The sequence below is a fragment of the Callorhinus ursinus genome, unplaced genomic scaffold (genome assembly GCF_003265705.2).
Source record: "Callorhinus ursinus isolate GAN/ISIS: 27379988/994484 unplaced genomic scaffold, GSC_fseal_2.0 scaffold2, whole genome shotgun sequence".
Lineage (NCBI taxonomy): Eukaryota > Metazoa > Chordata > Mammalia > Carnivora > Otariidae > Callorhinus > Callorhinus ursinus.
This window is the reverse complement of record NW_027397064.1, coordinates 31968943-31988029: the sequence shown is the minus strand read 5'-3', so window position 1 is coordinate 31988029 and position 19087 is coordinate 31968943. Positions and strand designations below refer to the sequence as shown.

The 19087-nt window shown below is 38.2% G+C and overlaps 1 protein-coding gene across 2 annotated transcripts in view; it reads left to right on the top strand.

Moving 5' to 3' along the window:
- Positions 1-10158: 10158 nt before the first annotated feature.
- The window catches only part of CDK15 (cyclin dependent kinase 15), a 78817-nt gene continuing 69888 nt past the window's right edge, over positions 10159-19087 (top strand). For both annotated transcript variants that reach the window (XM_025887282.2, XM_025887290.1), the window contains exons 1-4: positions 10159-10287; positions 11012-11161; positions 11376-11470; positions 18734-18813. In XM_025887282.2, coding sequence (XP_025743067.1) covers positions 10159-10287; positions 11012-11161; positions 11376-11470; positions 18734-18813 — 454 coding nt within the window. The remainder of the gene's footprint in view (positions 10288-11011; positions 11162-11375; positions 11471-18733; positions 18814-19087) is intronic.

The following is a 19087-nucleotide window of genomic DNA, read 5'->3' as shown; positions in this document are numbered from 1 at the left end:
GAACACAATGAAGATGAGGTGGATGACTGGGGGACCTGAGGTGGGTGGGGCAGGGTAGAGTCTGGCTGTTAGAAGCCAGGCTGAGGAGTTTAGCCTTGATTCCACAGGTATGTCGGGACCACTGTGGATCAGAAGTGATCAAAGGGGAATTTAAAACATTTAACAGTAAGTTTCAGTCTATGTATCTTATTCTACTTAACCATTAAAATAGAGGTTCTGTGTGTGTTACACTTTTTGTTCTTACTGAATTATATTAGGTTTCTCTCCAGATAAAAAGGATAGTTAAAAATAACTTAGACCTTTGTTTTAAAAATGGATGCTGAGATTCTAAATGGCTGAAATTTTAGATAAGGGGCACCCAACTCTAATTGACATCTGGGAGCACTTTACTATGTGGCTGAACTTCATAAAAGAAGATAATGACCCAAATGAGAAGCAAAGACCTGCTGATGACATGTTGTAATTTAGGGAAATGATTTAAATAGAAATGCTTCTACTCATCTCATACCAAGAATAATTACTGGATTGAATGACTAATCACCAGATGTAGGTAAGCAGATGCTAATGTGCAATTTTTAGAATGGAAGCACATGGCTATATGAGCGTTGCTGAGACATATATTCATAAATTCTATATTATGACATGTAAATAACCATTAAAGCATATTATAATAAAATGTAAATATCTATATTTAAATACTCTCTGTATCTGAGTTACTTGAGTGTAATATGTGCCTAACAATGTTACACTTCTGCCTCTTACTGTTTCTTGTTTCTCTTTTGTCGACAAAACCTGTTCTACTGACATATCTTAGCATTCTGATCTCAAGCTGGGCATTGTTGCTTTTTTTTTTTTTTGCTAAAAATCAAGAGCAGTAGTTTGGGCCAAAGGCCCCCTTTTTTGTGTGTATTACAATGTATACATGTAAATTGTTAAAAAACATTTAAAGAAAACATTTAGGTCCCAACCTACAAAAAATAGTGTCTCAAAATATTTATTTGCAAGTGAGTTGTTTGAAACTTAGAACATGTTTTCCCGCAGAAACGGCTAGGTAAATCATAGTTTAGTCCCTGACTAATCCGCAAATGTTATTTGATTTATGATATTGTTCTAATAATGTGCATTTGCAACGAAAAAATACAGCTGAAAGCAATAATTTTGCAATACTTCATAATTTTAAAAACAAGAAGGAAAACCCCTTGGTATGGAGCGGATAATTCTTCATGAATACTGGTACTTAAAAGCAGGTTTTAAGGGCCGAGGATGGAGAGTTGGATGGAAGTTGCGGAGCTCAGGAGCGCACAGAGGAACGGGTGGGTGAGCGGGAAGCGGCGCCCGCCCAGCCGCATTGGAGCCTGGCGCCACGGCGGAAACGTGCCTCCTTCTATGGACACGGATCAAAATATCCTATCCTATTCGGAATCAGTCGGGATAAGTTAATAAAAGCCCTACGACTTGGAAAAACACCTATACATAAAAGCCCGTGTTGCCAATGTGTTCGCACACCCCGGTCAACCTTCACAACGCGCCCTACTGGGCACGGGGGCTGACAGCCACGCGAGCGGGAATCGCGGGCGGACTGGTAAACCACTGTTCCTGCGCACAGCGATGCGGGATTGGAAAACACACTGGCAGCTTGTCTTTATTAAAAGGTTGATACTGTACTTTGTTAGGACCTTAGGCTCTTTTTGGAATTCATTTTTATTTAATTTTTTTATTTTTAAAAATACAGCATTAAGAATATTTATTATTTTGATTTGTCCTGATTATTGGGTTTTTGTGGGGGTTTTTGCCGCCCCCTGATGCCTCATCCCAATCCAGGCACTGGTGAGCAGCAGTGAGGAAGGAAGCCCCACAGGCAGCACCCCCACAGTACACTTTACTGCCTTCTTCTCTCCCTTTCGCCCTCTTCCCTCCCTCTCTTCCATTTCTTTTTTATTTTTAAAAATCTGCTTTTCTTACTTTGGGCTTCCAGCTCCAGCAACATTCCCTGGCTGTTACGGAAGGCTCTGACATGACTCGGAGGCAACTGGCTCTTGGAGACTGGGAGCTGGGGAGGCCACAGTATTTCTGAGGGGAAGAGGCCTAATCTACTTCGATTAATAGTAAATACTTACTATTTTTTTTTAATGTGGTTAAACCCTCTAAATTTCAGAGCCTTGGGGCCAAGTTTGGTTTGCCCATACCTAAAAACTTTTAGTCTTATGTATATGATAAATGTAGTTGGAGGGAAAAAAACAAAACAAAACAAAAACTTAAGAAGTAACTGGACAGGAAGAAAAAAGATATTTAAAAAAAAAAATGTACTGTGTAAATGTGAGAAAGAGATTGCCTGAGGTGGAATCACTTTGGCTGTGAGTGGCAAAGTCCAAAGAAAACTGGGGTGAGTGTGTGGTGGGAGGAGAGATTTGGGGGTTTGGGAGGGTCATTCTCTTGAGGAAAAAGAAGTTGAAAGGGAAGAAAAATGGATTTGGCCAGTTCTGCGTCCTGGCCACCGAGTGGTGCTGTGGGTACAAGACTGGCTGCTTTCAGGAATGAGGGATGAGGGCTTCAGACATCCTGGGAAAGAGACACGGAGAAGTCTCAGAGGGTTGGCCACAGGGCTTGTGGGGATCAGAAATTTACACGTCAGGTTTTTTAAGTTGGGCTTATTTGTATTTAAGTACCCCCAATATATGCATATTTTAAAGTAATAGTAACTTGCAGGAGACATTTCAAACAGTTCTAAACTCTGCTGCTTTTAGTAGTGCAGAGTGTACTAGAGTTCAACATGAAAAAGGACCGGTTTCCAGGCTAGACCCCTTTACTCTGACAGAGCAAGAAACTTTAGGGCAATGTTAAGGAAGGTTATGGGAGCATTTTAATGCATTCCACAGAAATTAACAATGTCAAGTTGTACAAGGCACCATTATTCTTTTTTTCTTATTTAATTCTATCTCTATTTATAAACTCATACTTTGTTTTTAGTTTCATGTACAATGCCCATAGGTACCTTTCTTCCTTAGTCACTAGCTTGAGCACTTCCGTAGTGGATTGATTGTTCTGACTATACACTGACTGTGAGGGGCTGCTAGAAAGAAATGCGTGGAGTTGAAGACAGCAGATGGAGGATGCTCATCTCATCACTACTTTCAGAAATGTATGTTTCCTATCAGAGAAGTTCTTTCATGTGGCTTAGGATATCCTTCTGAAATACCAAGAGGCAAAATTTCGTTCTGCATACAGGGGAATAGTGTGCTAAGTTGATGCACCCACTGTGTGTCAAGGGAAAGAGCATTCATAGCACTTAAGGGCTCATTGTGCAGAGACATGGTTAAGAGCGTAGACCCTAGGGTCAGTATCGGTGGGTTTAACTTCTGATTCTAACATTTATACTCTGAGAAACTTTGGACAATCCCCAGTTTTCTCAACTAAAGTTTGGAAAAATAATTATCTACGTCACAGAATTCAATGAGATAATATATCATAAGTGCTTGGTGAGAAAGGATCCAAAAAATGGTGCTAAGGAAAGAAGGGAAGACCAGCACAAGCATGAAGATTCTTTGGCATGACTGATTATCTCCCTATTTTTAAATTGTATCAAGGAGGAAAATGGTCAAGTAGGTTAAAAGTATGGATTTGGAGCTGCTCTGCCTTGGTTCAAATCCTGGTTCCACCACGTCTTTTGCTTATGTGGCCATGAGCAAATTATTTAATACTTCTGACTGCAGAGTTGTTATGAGTAAATACAAATAAACCACCCACGTTTTTGCCTTATTATTATTGTCATTTTTTTCTTCTACTTATAGCCAGAGGACTTGGACTAAACATGTAACAAGTTGCCTTGCTATCGGGCCTGATTTTGCTATATTTACAAATCTGTTTTTTTGTAAAAAGAACATTAAATTACTCTTTTTAAAAATCATACTGCTATGCTGAAGCTGGAAAGTTAAATATAAAATTGGTGTCCCCCATTTCAGTGGGCACCAAATCATCAATATAGGTTATTTCTGGAATTTGTTTTAATGCATTCAAACTCAAGAAATTAAAACAAATAAACAATCATACAAATGCAAAGAATAACGGAGAGAAAATATCTGGTCTATAGAAGCATCTACAGATTTCCCAAGGATTCCTACAGTTCTAGACAATCAGTCCTTTTTTGGTTATAGTGTTCAGTATCATTGCATTATTTTGCAAGCTACGTCATCCTGTCACGAGAACACCTTGCAATTAGATTTATGTACCTGTTCGTGAAATGTCTTTTTTAACCTGTCATTGCTTTCCAGTAGTTTTAGAGTGTAGACCTACACATACAGAACCACTCAGCATTCTTGAGCGTTCCATCTGTAGTTCCTAGTTTTGATCCACAAGCGGTAAACTGCTCTTTCAGAAGCAAAGGCTAGGATGTGGGGAGAGCCTGAATGAGAGGCAGGAATCTAATATCAGAGCCAGTAGGACAGAACTTAAGCTAGAAAACTGGTAACTGGGGCATTTGGGATTTCTGAGCAGAAATTCCCAGGGCTCTAGAAATTGTTTTCTAAATCAGTAAGAATCTGTGCAATTTGGGAATGTGGTCATTGTGCTCCACATACTTTTTCAATAACTCATCAGTTCTGAACCTTACTCTTTCTTGAAGGCATTGGAGATAGAAGGTAACTTTGGAATTTATGCCATCAACGTCATTGTGGAAACTAAGTACACGTGGACAAATAGCACTCGAATATGCGATAGTAATACGATGTAAATAAAGACCATAGCTCGTGTAAAGGAACAAAGGAGACCCAGATACCATATGCTTGCAGTTCTGTTTATGGTCAGAAGACAGCACTCTCAGCATGTAAAAGTTTCAAGTTAAACTACTCCAGCAAGAAAGAAGACATGTAATTTAAGAATCCCATGCTATAGCTTTTTCTCTTTTTAGAGAGACATTTCAAGAGAGCACGTGTGAGCCAAGGGTGGGGGTGGGGCTTGGAGGGGCAGAGGGAGAGAGAGAATCCCAAGCAGGCTCCATGCCCAGCATGGAGCCTGACATGCGGCTCGATCTCATGACCCTGAGATCATGACCTGAGCCGAAATCAAAAGTCCAGCGCTTAACTGACAGAGCCATCCAGGTGTCCCTCTATAGCTTTTATTTGGAGCAAAGATGGTGTCATGATCCTCCTGATTCATGAACTAGAATCACTTAGCTATTTATTACTGGTTCATCCTGAATATAATAACTAATTTAAATTCAGGCCTAATAATTAATGAAAAATGCAACGAAACTGAGATTTTGTGCTCTTTGTACAAATACTATTATCCATGTGTCCTCATTAAATAAAATTTGGGAAATTTGGTAGTCCGGGGAGCTTTATAAAATTTTCTCCTATTTGCTAGTTCAGTAACCTTGAGAAAGTTACTTAAACTCTCTCAGATTCAGTTATTGCATGATCGAGTGGAGGTAATAATGGTACCTCCTCACGGTTGTGGAGTTGGAGGATCGGCATGGAGTGTGGTACAGAGAAGGCACTGATGCGGTTGCCGTTGCTATTATTATTTACTATTATTATTTCTGTACTTTTATGTAAAGTTTCCCTGCCTTGTTGGAAGTAGGCAGGAATATAAACAAATAAATAATGCAAATGTACAGATTTCAAGTGAATGTGGTTTTAAAAATATGGTTCTTTTTCTACTTTCTAGAAAATTCTTAAACACACAAAAATGAACATCCAGATAGCCATCACCCAGCTTAAACAACCATCAACATTTCGCCAATTTTGTTTTCTTTATCCCCAACATTATTTTTCTGGAATATTTTAGAGCAAGGAAATTATGTCACTCTACCCATAAATACTTCAATAGGCAACTCCAACTGTAGGATTGTTTTTAAAAACATGCTCACCATGCAAAACTAAAAATAAATTCTTAAGATTACTGAATACCCTATTTAAATGTCCATATTTGTTTCAGAAATGTTGTTTTACAATAGTTACCAGGGGCTGGGGGCAAGGCAACAGGGAAGTGTCTGTCAAAGGCTGCAAAGTTTCAAATGCTCAGGATGGATAAGTTCTGGAGATCTTTTGTATAACAGGATGGCTACGGTTAAACAACACTGTACTGTGTACTTGAGATTTGTTAGGAGAGTAGATCTTTTTTTTAAATATTTTCCCCCCAGGAGAGATCTTCATTGTTCTTACTAAAAAAAGAAAAAAATTAACTATGGGAGGTGAGAAAGATGTTAATTAGCTTGATTGCGGTGAACATTTCATGATGTATACATCTATACAAGGTGTCGCCTTGTACACCTTAAATATATGCAATTTTTATTTGTCAATTATACCTCAATAAAGCTAGGGAAGAAAGAAATGTCATTTCCCAGCTGATTTGTTCAAATCAGGATCCAAACAAGGTCTGCACAATGCCTGTTTGTTATGTCTCTTAAGACTTTATAATTCACTTTTTGCATGCCATTGATTTGTTAGAGAAATCGAGGTATTTGTCCTTTCTGATTTGGCTGTTTGCTTTATTGTGGTTTATTTAACTTCCCTGTCCCCTGTATTTCTTGTAATTTGGTTTCAGATCTTAGACACTCGATTAGATTCAGGTTAAATTTTTTTCTTTAGCTAGAAATACGTCACAGGTGACACTGTATACTTCCTGGTACGTAATGTCTGGGTATCCCAAATTTAGTAGAGCTAAGATTGGTCAGTAGCCTCAGATGGTATCAACCTGACCCTTCATTACAAAGTTCCTTATCAATCTTTCACCTCCATTGATTTTAGCCTCCACTGATGATTGTTGCTTAGCTCTATTATTACATAACAGTGAATTTTCTACCTTTATCATTTCTTCTTCATTTATTAGCTGGAGTTCTTCTATAAGGAAGAATTTCCCCCTCATTAATTATCTGATAACCCTGGAAAAACAATTTGTATATAAAAGATAAGATACACTTGATTTTTCCCCTTTATTTATCAATATTCAGAATCATGAACTGGTACACCAAGAAACCTCCACTTGGCAATTTTGTTCAGATAAATTTATGGATTTTGTGTATTTCATCTGTTTCCAATCCATTGCAGTTATTATTGTTTTTGATACTCACATTGTCCCATCTTGAGCCAAATGGGAGTACCTTCAAGTTGGCTCCTATGTCCTTTTGACATGACTCCCATTGATGTAAGATGAGCCTGGGACATCTTTCTCTTTTTTTTTAAGTTTTTATTTAAGTTCCAGTTAGTTAACATACAGTGTAATATTAGTTTCAGGTGTACAATATAGTGATTCACCACTTCCATACATCACCCAGTGCTCATCACAAATGCACTCCTTAATCCCCATCACCCATTTAACCCAACCCTCCACCCACCTCTCTTCTGGTGACCATCAGTTCAAGGACATCTTTCTTGATAACCTCTTAGACTTCATGTTCTAGATATCCAGCCACCATTTCTCCATGGATGCTTGGTTCTTTTTAATGGAAAATGGTATTTAGAGATCACAAACTGAGTACTAGGGTTGCTCATTACTATTGAGTCATCATTATTTCTAGGTCTTTTGGCTGACAGAGCTTTTTTTAAGGAAAAAAATCATAAGTTCATATCAATATTTCCAAATCAAACTTAAGATAACATGATTTTGGGGTGCCTGGTCAGTAGAGCATGTGACTCTGAATCTCGGGGTTGTGAGTTCAAGCTCCACATTGAGTATAGAGATTACTTAGAAAGAAAAAAAATAACATGATTTCTACTTGATTTGTTTGACTTGATATTTATGTCTATTTTTTCTTATGCTGAAAAGTTTAGCTCTGATGACAGAATCATAATTATTTATGTTTAATCCTAAAATACACCAATAACAGTTTCAAAGTAATAGTAGCAATATTAGTAAAATTACTGACTACAATTTATTTCTCCTCATTTCTTTGCCACAAAAAACACACAAAAGCATTTTGCTTTCTCCACCTAACAATATATTTTGATGATCACTGCCTGTCATTATACAGAGCTCTCTCTTTTTTATAGCTGCCTATAACTCCATTGTGTAGATGTTTATTTTAATGTTTCTGACAAACTTTACATTATTCCTCATGTTATTGTCTGTTGAATGCTTGTGATAATCTACATATTCTAGGACGGTTATGATTAAACCATAATTCCTAATAATCTGGCTAAATTTAGACGAAATGCAAATATTGGAAACAAAATGCAAATTCTCAACTAAACATAGTAGTTTCAATTCCCAGTGAGTAAGAAGGAAAAAGGACTCCAAAAATGTAGGGTGGAAGAATCTAGTCTGAATTTGTCTATAACCTGTAATTTTACTGCTAGTTAGAAAATGGTGACGATTTGTCTTAACACAGATTCCCTGGAAACTGAGCCTGATCCAAAAGCTTACATGCTAACACTTAATAATTTTGAGGGTGAGGAATCACATGCAATCCCAGGGAAGTAGAAGTGAGGGGAAACGGAAGCAAAGCAGAGAAGGAGGGAGAGCAAGTGCATGGAGTATGTTTCTGATCTGGCCTCACCTCCCCAACAGCCATGGTTGGTATCAAAATGGTGGAATACACTCCGTGGGACTTCCTCATTTCTTGATTGTGTTGCCTGTCCCTGGCAGGCTGGTGGCCAGGCATGAGGGTCTCTCCTTATCAGTCACTCTATGTGTGGGGGCTCTTTGGTGACAGGGGAGGTAGCAGGAACAGTGGTCACACTTCAAGACAGTGTAGAGGGGGGCATTAAGCATCTGTCTTCGGCTCAGGTCGTGATCCCAGGGTCCTGGGATCGAGCCCGGTATCGGGCTCCCTGCTCCATGGGAAGCTTTCTTCTCCCTCTCCCACTCCCTCTGCTTGTGTTCCCTCTTTTGCTGTGTCTCTCTCCGTGAAATGGATAAATAAAATCTTAAAAAACAACAACAACAACAGTGTAGGGATGCCTGGGTGGCTCAGTCAGTTAAGCGTCTGCCTTTGGCTCAGGTCATGATCTCAGGGTCCTGGGATCAAGCCCCACATCAGGCTCCCTGCTCAGCGGGATGTCTGCTTCTCCCTCTGCCTGCCGCTCCCCCTGCTTGTGCTCTCTCACTCTCTCTGTCAAATAAATAAATAAAATCTTGAAAAAAATTGTCTCTAAGGGAATCTTTAAATTGGCCTGTTTTACATCTCTTATGGCAATTTTGAAACAAAACTTCAATACATGCTCATCATTAAATTCTCTGAAGGGGCTTTTTTTTAACTATTGAGGTTCAGATATCAAACACACATAAATATTGTTGTAGTAATAGACATGATTAATTTTTTTCCCTTAATGATACTGATATTGTGTGTGTTGTGTGTATTTTACATTCTGTCTCACTCTGATTAGTACGTTATAGCGGCAACAATATTAGGAGTGTATGAGAGAAAAAGTTCTGCGCAAAGACTACAAAGTAGCTCAAGCTAGGTCCTTGACATGTCACGCTATTAAAATGGTAACCATTAATTACATTTATGTGGCAGGAAGGGACGGGGAAGCGGGAAGAAGAGAGGGAGAGAAGAAAATATTTCAGGCAAACTCTTCTCTCCCCACTATTGGGTAACATCATTACCTGTATAGTAAAAACAACACTGGTGCTCACTAGATCGTTTTTGAATCAATGAATGAATGACTACGCCTCTGGGACTATTAGATACCGCACACTATTGCTTGAAGGCATCTTCCTATTCTATGATTCCTTGGTTTCTTTATTAAAAGTTGGCTAGCTTGCAAATTTATTTTAAAGTCTGAGAAGCAAAATGCTTCCAGATGAAAGGCAGGGAGAAAATACTCCTCAACCCGTCCACTTTAGCACCCGGGAAGCCTAATAAATATCATGATCATTTACACACGGATAAGCAATGGAAATTCATCAAAGCTGTGTACAATAAGAGCACTAACTCGCGCCTGGAAGAAGAACTTTGTGCCAAAATTGATTCCAGCCACAATCAGCTGTCCTGTTTCCAGTTGTGCACAGAAGAATGCAGGCGGCCACCTTTCCGATGTGATTTCTTGCACTGATCAGGAAAAACTGCTGAAGTCATGAGGCTGCTCCACTCAGAGCCCTCATGTGAGTCATACGAAAGCTCGAGCCCTGCTGACCTCTGGCAAAAAGGTTGTGAACGAGGACAGGAGAGGCAGAGGGGAGAGGTTCAAGTGCGGGTTTTCTCCTTGAACCTAGAAGATTATGGGTCAAGAGCTGTGTACGAAGACTCTCCAGCCTGGAAGGCGCTGCCATCACTGTTGGGAGGGAGATGATGCACACAGCTGCCAGAGGACAGTGCCTGAGCCTGAGCCGGAGGAGGCTGCGACCGAGGTATTTGTCTCGCAGGAGGAGCATCTTCCTCTGTTGATAAACTAAGGAGTTCAGAGTCTCCGTTTCTGAAGCAGGGTCGGATTTTTCTGTGGTAGGTCTAAACCAATAAAAGGAAAATCCTATTAAAGTCACAGAGAATTTATGGCTGTTGTTATCAAATTTGTGGATGTTCTTGTAAACCAAAAGGGAAAAACAATCGTGTGCTTTGGGCTGCACAACACTCAGTTGACTTAAAGTTGAGAAAGTAGTTATTTTCTTGTAATCTCTGAAGTACTAAATGACAGAGCTGAGCCTCATCAAAGCAAGCTGCAGTATTGGTATGCTATGGATTCAAAATCTTGATGATTAGCTTGTGATTGTTAGCAATGACATATGAGAAAATCATTCCCCAAAAAGGATAAATTAAGAGGACATCAGAAAAAAAAAAAAAAGGCCGAGTTAAACAGAAAAATTGGAAACCATCCATCAAAGAGATTTAGGCTAACCGAAATGTTTAGGACATATTTTTTTAAGTGAAGAAAAAATGGAGAGTTTCTGCAGTTGATATCATCATGGTCTTTTTTAAGGATCTGGCTTTCAGGAAAGGACTTGCTTTTTGGGGTGTAGGAGGCTTAGAAAACATCTGAAGAGTGGCAATCAGACAAATGAAGAAAAAATAGTTTCTGTCAGCCACTGAGTCTTGACTTTGCATACATTTTATTCCTGTACTTTCCTTTTTCTCTAGCTGACAGACCTAAAAGAAGCATCATGTTCCATGACTTCATTTCACCCCAGGGGACTTCAGGCTGTCCGTGCCCGGAAGTTCAAGAGTAAAAGGTCACGGAGTAACAGTGATTCTTTTCAGGAAGAGGATCTGAGGCAGGGTTTTCAGTGGGTGAGTGAACAGCTGATGTGGATGAAGAAGAATTTAATATGCGCTTGTCTAGGGAGGTTGGCCCTCCCTTCTAGGGCAGTTATGGAGAGGGCCTTTCCAAGTATACTCTGGCAATGCTGTCTAATTTCTGTGGGGGGAAAAAAAGTCAACCTTAAAAAAAAAGTGCTCTTTCTTTCTCTCCCACCTCTCACCCCTACCCATTCCGCTCAAGCAGAGGAAGAGCCTCCCTTTTGGGGCAGCCTCATCTTACTTGAACTTGGAGAAGCTGGGTGAAGGTTCTTATGCTACAGTTTACAAGGGGATTAGCAGGTGAGTGACTCATAACTGGGAGAGATTCTGCAGATGAGGATCTCACTCCTCTGATTCGAAATTATAGAGCCGGGGGACACAGGGCAGAAGTTCGGGACCGGTGCAAGACATCATAGGCAACAGGGAGAGACATGATGATTTAAAGAGCCTTGCAAGAAAAACGAATTTCTCTTGCCCCGATTAAAATCAGCCCACTGAGATGTTTATCAGCTTTTCCTCTTTTTTATTCAATTCAAAGTAGAATCTTTCTACTATGTACCGAAGGAACAAGTACTACTTTTCACAAGTGCAGTCTCTAAAGGGTTTTTCATATCTCTCCCTAAAACACAATGACAGAGGTTTGCAAAGAGAACCTTGAGTTTGCGCCTTCATTCTTGCTTTACCTTCTTAGAGGAAACTGAAGTTGGTTTCTACAAAGCATGACATATGCAAAAAATGATTAGCCCTGGGGTTTGTACACTTGCAAAACATACAAAATGGCTGGAGAATAAAAATAATGCTAATCCAGAAGGCACGGGCCCATTTTGGCTAATGTAGTTTGTTAAACATATGTGAATTTCATTGCCTTAGTCAAGATGGGACAGTCAGAGGTTTGATTTCTTTAATTTATGTTACTCCAGTGGAGAAAAATAATGGCTCAACGGTGGTTAAGTGTTCATTTAAAAAATGTAATATAAATACTGCAAGACTATTTATTATTTATCCTAGTAATCATGTTATTATTTTTACACGGTGAAACAGGATTTTAGGCAACGATCATTTTAAATATATTATTTAATTGAATTCCACAGACTATCTTAGGAACTAAGAATATAAAATATTTCCTTCAAGGGACTCACCTGAGCAATAGGATAAAAAACACATTAGAAATATTTGTTTAGGGGCGCCTGGGTGGCTCAGTTGGTTAAGCGTCTGCCTTCAGCTCAGGTCACGATCTTAGGGTCCTGGGATCGAGCCCCCTGTCGGGCTCTCTGCTCAGAGGGCAGTCTGCTTCTCCCTCTCACTCTCCCTCTGTCCTCTCCCTCTCTCTCTCTCAAATAAATAAACAAAATCTTAAAAACAAAAAAGAAATACTTGTTTAAGTGCATAGAAATATATGTACAAGTATATTCATTGCAGCAAGATTGTAATAGAAAAAGTAAAAACCTGGTCACCTCACTAATGGAGGATGGGTTAAATAATCACCGTGCAGTGAAATTGTGTGCAGCCATCTAAAGTAAGAGGTAGACGTACTGATATGAAAAGATGTCCAACATTTTAAAAGACAAAAGCAAGTTTAGAATAATATAAACCCTATATTCTCATTGAAAAAAAAATTCCAATGTACCATGCATGTATAAGTTTATATATGCATAGGAGTCTGGAAAAATGCACAAGATTATGAAAAGTAGTTATTTCTAGTGGTTGAAACTGTGGTGGGGAAAGAGAAATTACTCAAACTCTTTATTCCTTACCACAAAGGCATTACATTTATCATTTAAAAATAAGTTTAAAAATGTCATAGAGATAGATGCCAAATAAATTCAACATCAGTTCCTAGTTTTTAAAACTCTGAGCAAAATAGGAATAGAATGATAATTCCTCATTATGATGTAGAATATTTCAAATCATCAATCCACGTACTTTTTTTGTTAAATACTTAGAGACATCCCGTTAAGTTAGAGATAGGGTGAGAATGCTCATTATCCTTTACTGTTAAAGATTATCATAAAAATTCTAGTCAATGCAATGACAAAAAAAGACTGAATATCATTTTTGTGGATTACAGAATTGCCTCCTCTGAGGGAGGGAAGGGAATCATCTAAGAAACCAGTAGAAGCAGTAAGCTAGAACAGTAAGGTGATCAGTTACAACATTAAAATACACTTATCAAAAGTCATCTTATGTATTAGCAATAACCATTTAATAGAAAATATAGTAAGGGAAGTGACTCTTAAATATCAACCACAAAAATCATTAGTATCAAAAAATGGGCTAAGATTTACTAAGGGACATTCGACCTGAGAATTAGCCAGATAGGCATTCACTCATTCTACTGTTATTTATTAAGCACCTACTATGCGCCAGGCACTGTTTCAGCCAATAAAGAGTCATTGGAGAACAAAGGAGACAAAATTCTCTACTCTTAGGAGTGTACATACTAGTCAGGGTAAGATAGGCAATAAACAAATTAATGAAAGACTGAGTCTGTCAAAGAGTGAAAAGTGCTTGGGAAAAAAATAAAACAGGGGCACGTGGGTGGCTCAGTTGTTAAGCGTCTACCTTTGGCTCAGGTCATGATCCCAGGGTCCGGGGACCGAGCCCTGCATCGGACTCCCTGCTCAGGGAGAAGACTGCTTCTCCCTCTCCCACTCCTGCTGCTTGTGTTCCCTCTCTCGCTGTCTCTCTCTCTGTCAAATAAATAAATAAAATCTTAAGAATAAATCAATAAATAAACCAGTGAAGTGGGATAGGAGCGCCAGGGTGGGGTGGTAGGGCTATTTTAACTAGCGGGCTGAGAAGGGAACACTTGAACACAGACTCTGACAAAGGTGAGGCGCAAGCCCTGAGCATGAGCGGTGGGAGAGAGCCTCACGCAGAGGGTGTAGCCAGTAACAACTCCCTGAGGCAGGAATGGGCAGAACATTGGAGGGGAGGGTAGAAGAGCTGCAATTGCAGTAGGTTAGGTGTATAAGGTCTGGTGGATTATTCCAGAGACCCTTGTCAAGTACAGAATATTTGGGTTAGAAAATCTAATAGTGCAAAGATGTCAATGATTCTTTAATTTCAAGTTTTAATATCTTATAAATGTGTTGAAAAGCTACAATACTAGTGTAGTATAAGGAAAGTGTAGTATAAAAAAAAATCAGATCAAGGAAATAGTGTAATGTAAGAAATAGTGTAGTATAGTGTAGTACAAGAAAAGACAGATCAAAGAAATGATTTTTTTAAGTCCAGAATAGTCACAAACCCAAGTATTAGTAAGATCTAATATATATATAATCATGGTAACCTGTCAAATCATCAGGGAAAAGAAGATACATGATATGAATTCCTAGTAGATTAAAGAGGTAAATTAAAAAGAAAAGATAAGAACTAGAAGAATAGGGCACCTGGGTGGCTCAGTCGTTAAGCGTCTGCCTTCGGCTCAGGTCATGATCCAGGGTCCTGGGATCGAGTCCCGCATCGGGCTCCTTGCTCAGTGAGGAGCCTGCTTCTCCCTCTCCCTCTGCTGCTCCCCCTGCTTGTGCTCTCTCTCTCTGACAAATAAATAAATAAAAATCTTAAAAAAAAAAAAAAGAACTAGAAGAATAGGTAAAGGAATTCTATCTCACCTTTGGGCTGGAAAGATTTATCTATACATAATACTGAAGTCAGAACCCTTAGGAGAAGATTGGAAGCATCCATGGTGCCCCATCTACACATGTATGTTCTAAGGAGCCCTAGTTCTGAGAGACCTTACTAGATGTTTCATTGAAACACTTACCATTGTCAAATCATTGCAGGGAACCCTAAAACAAAAGTAAAAATGTGATTCTTTATTATAAGTGCTCTCAGCATCTTTAAAATGTTAATGTATACCACGACTGTCTAAGAAAGATTAAGAAAATTTTTAAAGCATAAAGCATTTTCTAAACATATTTGACCAAAAAACTGTTTTGGGGGATGAGGAGAATGTCACAGAGGTATGCTCTGAGTAAAACATTTTGGAAAATACTGAACTTCATAAAAATTTTAAAGACATGTGAAAGCAGACAAAGTAAACTGGTAAGAAGTATATGCAAAACATTTCAATAAAATGGTGGGCAAGTGGGCAAATCACAAAAGAACAGAAAAGACCAATAAACTTAAGAAAATTCAGGTCCACAATTAGTTAAAGAAATAGAAATTAAAACGTGATAATCCTTTTTAGGCAAATTAAATAGGCAAAAAAAAAAATGAAGATAGAAGTATGACCCCAAAAAACAAACCCCATATTTATGGGGATATGTCAAAGGGACACAGGAGCCAATTGAAAGGGCTCCCAAAGGATAAAGCTGGAAAAATTTGAGTAACAAAATAAACTAATATTGGATTATAACCCCAAGTGTGAAATAAATATCTATGAGTCTACACTGCTATGAATAAATGGCTCAGTAAATTAATAAATGAGAGAGAAGAGACAAATTTCCTGTGCAGAAGAATTTCAAATAATTTATGTAAATAACTGAAGGAGGTGGAGCATAAATCCCCACACCTTAAGTGTGGGTTACTCATGATAACATTCTTCCAAAAGTACACTGTGGAAAGGGAGTAGGGGAAGAATAATCACAGTGAAGAAACCTCACTACCTCAACTGGTGATTAAGGCCAATATCAAAAGTCATAAATTCTGACAATAGTCTGTACCCTTAGTATGATGTGATGAAATGGCACTTTATCTTCTCAAAAACCATAACTCCAGTCTAATCATAAAAAAAAAAATTAGAAATGTTCCCATAGAGAGGTATCCTACAAAATTCTTTACCAGTACTCCTCAAAAACTGTCAAGGTCATCAAAAACAAGGAAAGTCTGGGACTCTGTCACAGCCAAGAGGAGCCTAAAGAGACATGACAACTATATGTAATGTGGTATCTTTGATGGGATCCTGAAAGAGAGAAAGGACATTAGGTAAAAACTAAAGAAATCCTGATAGTCATACTGCAATATATAAATGTATCAAAGCAATACATTGTACACCTTTAACCTCCAAATGCTGTATGTCGATTACAACTCAATTTAAAAAAAAAAAGACTAAGATAAATTGATTGATTTCTTAAATGTATACATATCTACTGTGATATCTACTTTAAAAGAGATAAAAAGAAAGCATTTTGAAATCAAATTGGAAAACCATAACAAACTTATAAGTGCTGTAGAAAAAGAAAAAAAGGAATATGTAACAGCAAATAAAATTTTTTAAACTTAAAAATCCTCTATAATCCATCACTCTAGCACAGCAATTGCGTATTCACACAAATTATTTAAAGTCACAAACATGGTATGCTTGCTATTTTGTATTCTATTGTTCATTTTATCATGAATATTTTCTACTTTCTACATGTCTCTGGATTTAAGCTTTTGTCATGAATTCAAAGTATTCTATCATATTGATGTACCACACATTTTTTAATTTTTCTAATGTTGATCATTTCAGCTATTTCTACTTTGTTCTATTATAACATAGTAGAGAATATCTTACATGCATTTGGAATTTTAAAAATCATTATTAAATAAGTTTATTGTAAAAAATTCCTGGGTCTGGTACTTTTATGGCTTTTCCTGTGTATTATCATGTTGCACTACTCCCAAACTTTACCAATGTACAATGCAACCCATAATAAGTTATACAATTTTACTGCAAAAAACTAAAGAATTCTCAATAAACTATAAGCTTTAGTTAATAATAATGTATCCATATTGGCTCATTAATTATAACAAATGTATCATACTAATATATTAACAATGGAAGAAACTGGATGAGGGATATATGAGAGCTCTCTGTATGATCATCTCAATTTTTCTGTAAATCTAAAACTGCTCTAAAAAATGAAAAAACACAAGAAAACAAAAAGCCTGCCCAGTGTTGGCAAGAAAGTGCTGGAATGGCCAGTCAGTGGTGCGAACACTCTGTGGCATAATTTGGGAACATGCGTTCAAAACAATAAAAACTTGTGCACAGCATACCCTGACTTATCAATTCCAACTCTACCCTAAGAAAAGAATAGGGGCTGTGTGAAAAGATTGAGCTACAAACATGACCGTGACTATATTTTTATAATGGCCCAAAGAAACAATGTAAAAGCATTTGGAGGTGGCTAAGCATAAACACACTGTAGTATATTTATGTGATGAAATATCTCATTATTAAATATCACATAGTAAAAGAATGAGTAAAAGAGGGGAGCCTGGGTGGGGTCTCAGGGTCGTTCATTCAAGCCCCAGTTTTAAAAAAAAAATCAAGAAGGCAATATAGTGAAAATAGATCATTAAAAATACAATTTATTAACCTTTTACATGAACTATTTAAAATAAAATGATGATGGGATTGCTATCCATTTTAGCAAAAACAAACAAACAAATGTCGCTTCCCTTTTATTTTCTTCCCTTTTAACTGCTTTATCTTCCCCTCTTTATGGAACACATACTACATGCACTAATGAGCATCTTCCTTCCGCTCAGGTCATGATCCCAGGGTCCTGGGATCGAGCCCCGCATCAGGCTCCCTGCTCAGCTGGAAGCCTGCTTCTCCCTCTCCCACTCCCCCTGCTTGTGTTCCCTCTCTCGCTGTCTCTCTCTGTCAAATAAATAAATAAAATCTTTAAAAAAAAAAAAGAATGAATAAAAGAAAAATTAGTTGGAGGAAAAGCAGGTTACTAATAACATGATATGAATCCCACTGTATTAAAAATAATATATTTAGGGGCGCCTGGGTGGCTCAGTCAGTTGGGCTTCTGCCTTCAGCTCTGGTCATGATCCCAGGGTCCTGGGTTCCAGCCCCGCATCAGGCTCCCTGCTTGGTGGGGAGCCTGCTTCTCGCTCTCCTGCGCTCTCTCTCTCTCTCTCTCTCAAATAAATAAATGAAATCTTTAAGAAAAATAATATATTTATCTTTGTATGAAAATCTCGGTTCTCCAGGACTTCACTAACATCGGTGAACAAAATGATGAATAAGGGGAGAGCAGGAGGAGATAAAGAGAAAGAGGTAATAGTAGGGCTGGGCAGATCAGGGGGCACCGAGATGGTTGTAAGAATTTGGCTTTCATTCAGAGTGAAAGGTGAAGGTAACAGTGGGTTTTGAGCAGAGAAGTGATTTGTTCTGACCTTCCCTTAAGAAGGATGCCCTGGGCTACTCTGTAGACAGTAGACAGTAGGGGAACAGACGTGCGAGTAGAGAAACTGTTAGGAGGTCACTACAACAATTCAGATGGAAAATAAGGATGGCTTAAAGTGCACAAATGGAAATGAAAGGACATGATACATCGACATATTATGAGGAGGGATTTGGTGGGGGGAGGGGCAGGGTTCTGTGCTTTGCAGTGTTCTATCACTTTGGTAAAAAGAAAAAATATTTTGGTATACATACATATGACTTTTTAAAACTGTTTATTTCGAGAACATTGTGGATTCATATGCTGGAATATATTTGGAAGGAAAAGCTGCTTTTGTTACACTTTGTTACACTGTCCTTAGTGTAAACTGCTGCTATGAACTGCTGTGAACCATCTCAATAAATGTGTGCCCCTCCCACCCCGACTCTTCTAGGATAAATGGACAACTAGTGGCTCTAAAAGTCATCAGCATGAATGCAGAGGAAGGAGTCCCATTTACAGCTATTCGGGAAGGTAAGAACCAAGAGATCTGTTTTACAAGTCCTCCATTTGGTAAAAAAATCCATTGAGTCTATCCATTCAGCATCTGGCTTTTGATATTTCTAGAAGTAATATTATAATTGCAACTGTATTCTTCCTAATGGTTTTCAGAGTATATTTATACTATCATTTTATTATTTATTCTTGAGGAAATTAAGATTCAAAACCACTTATTAGTTGCCCAAGACTATGAACTCAATGTGTATTCACTAAATACCCTCTATGTGTTTGGTCCCATCCTAAAGTG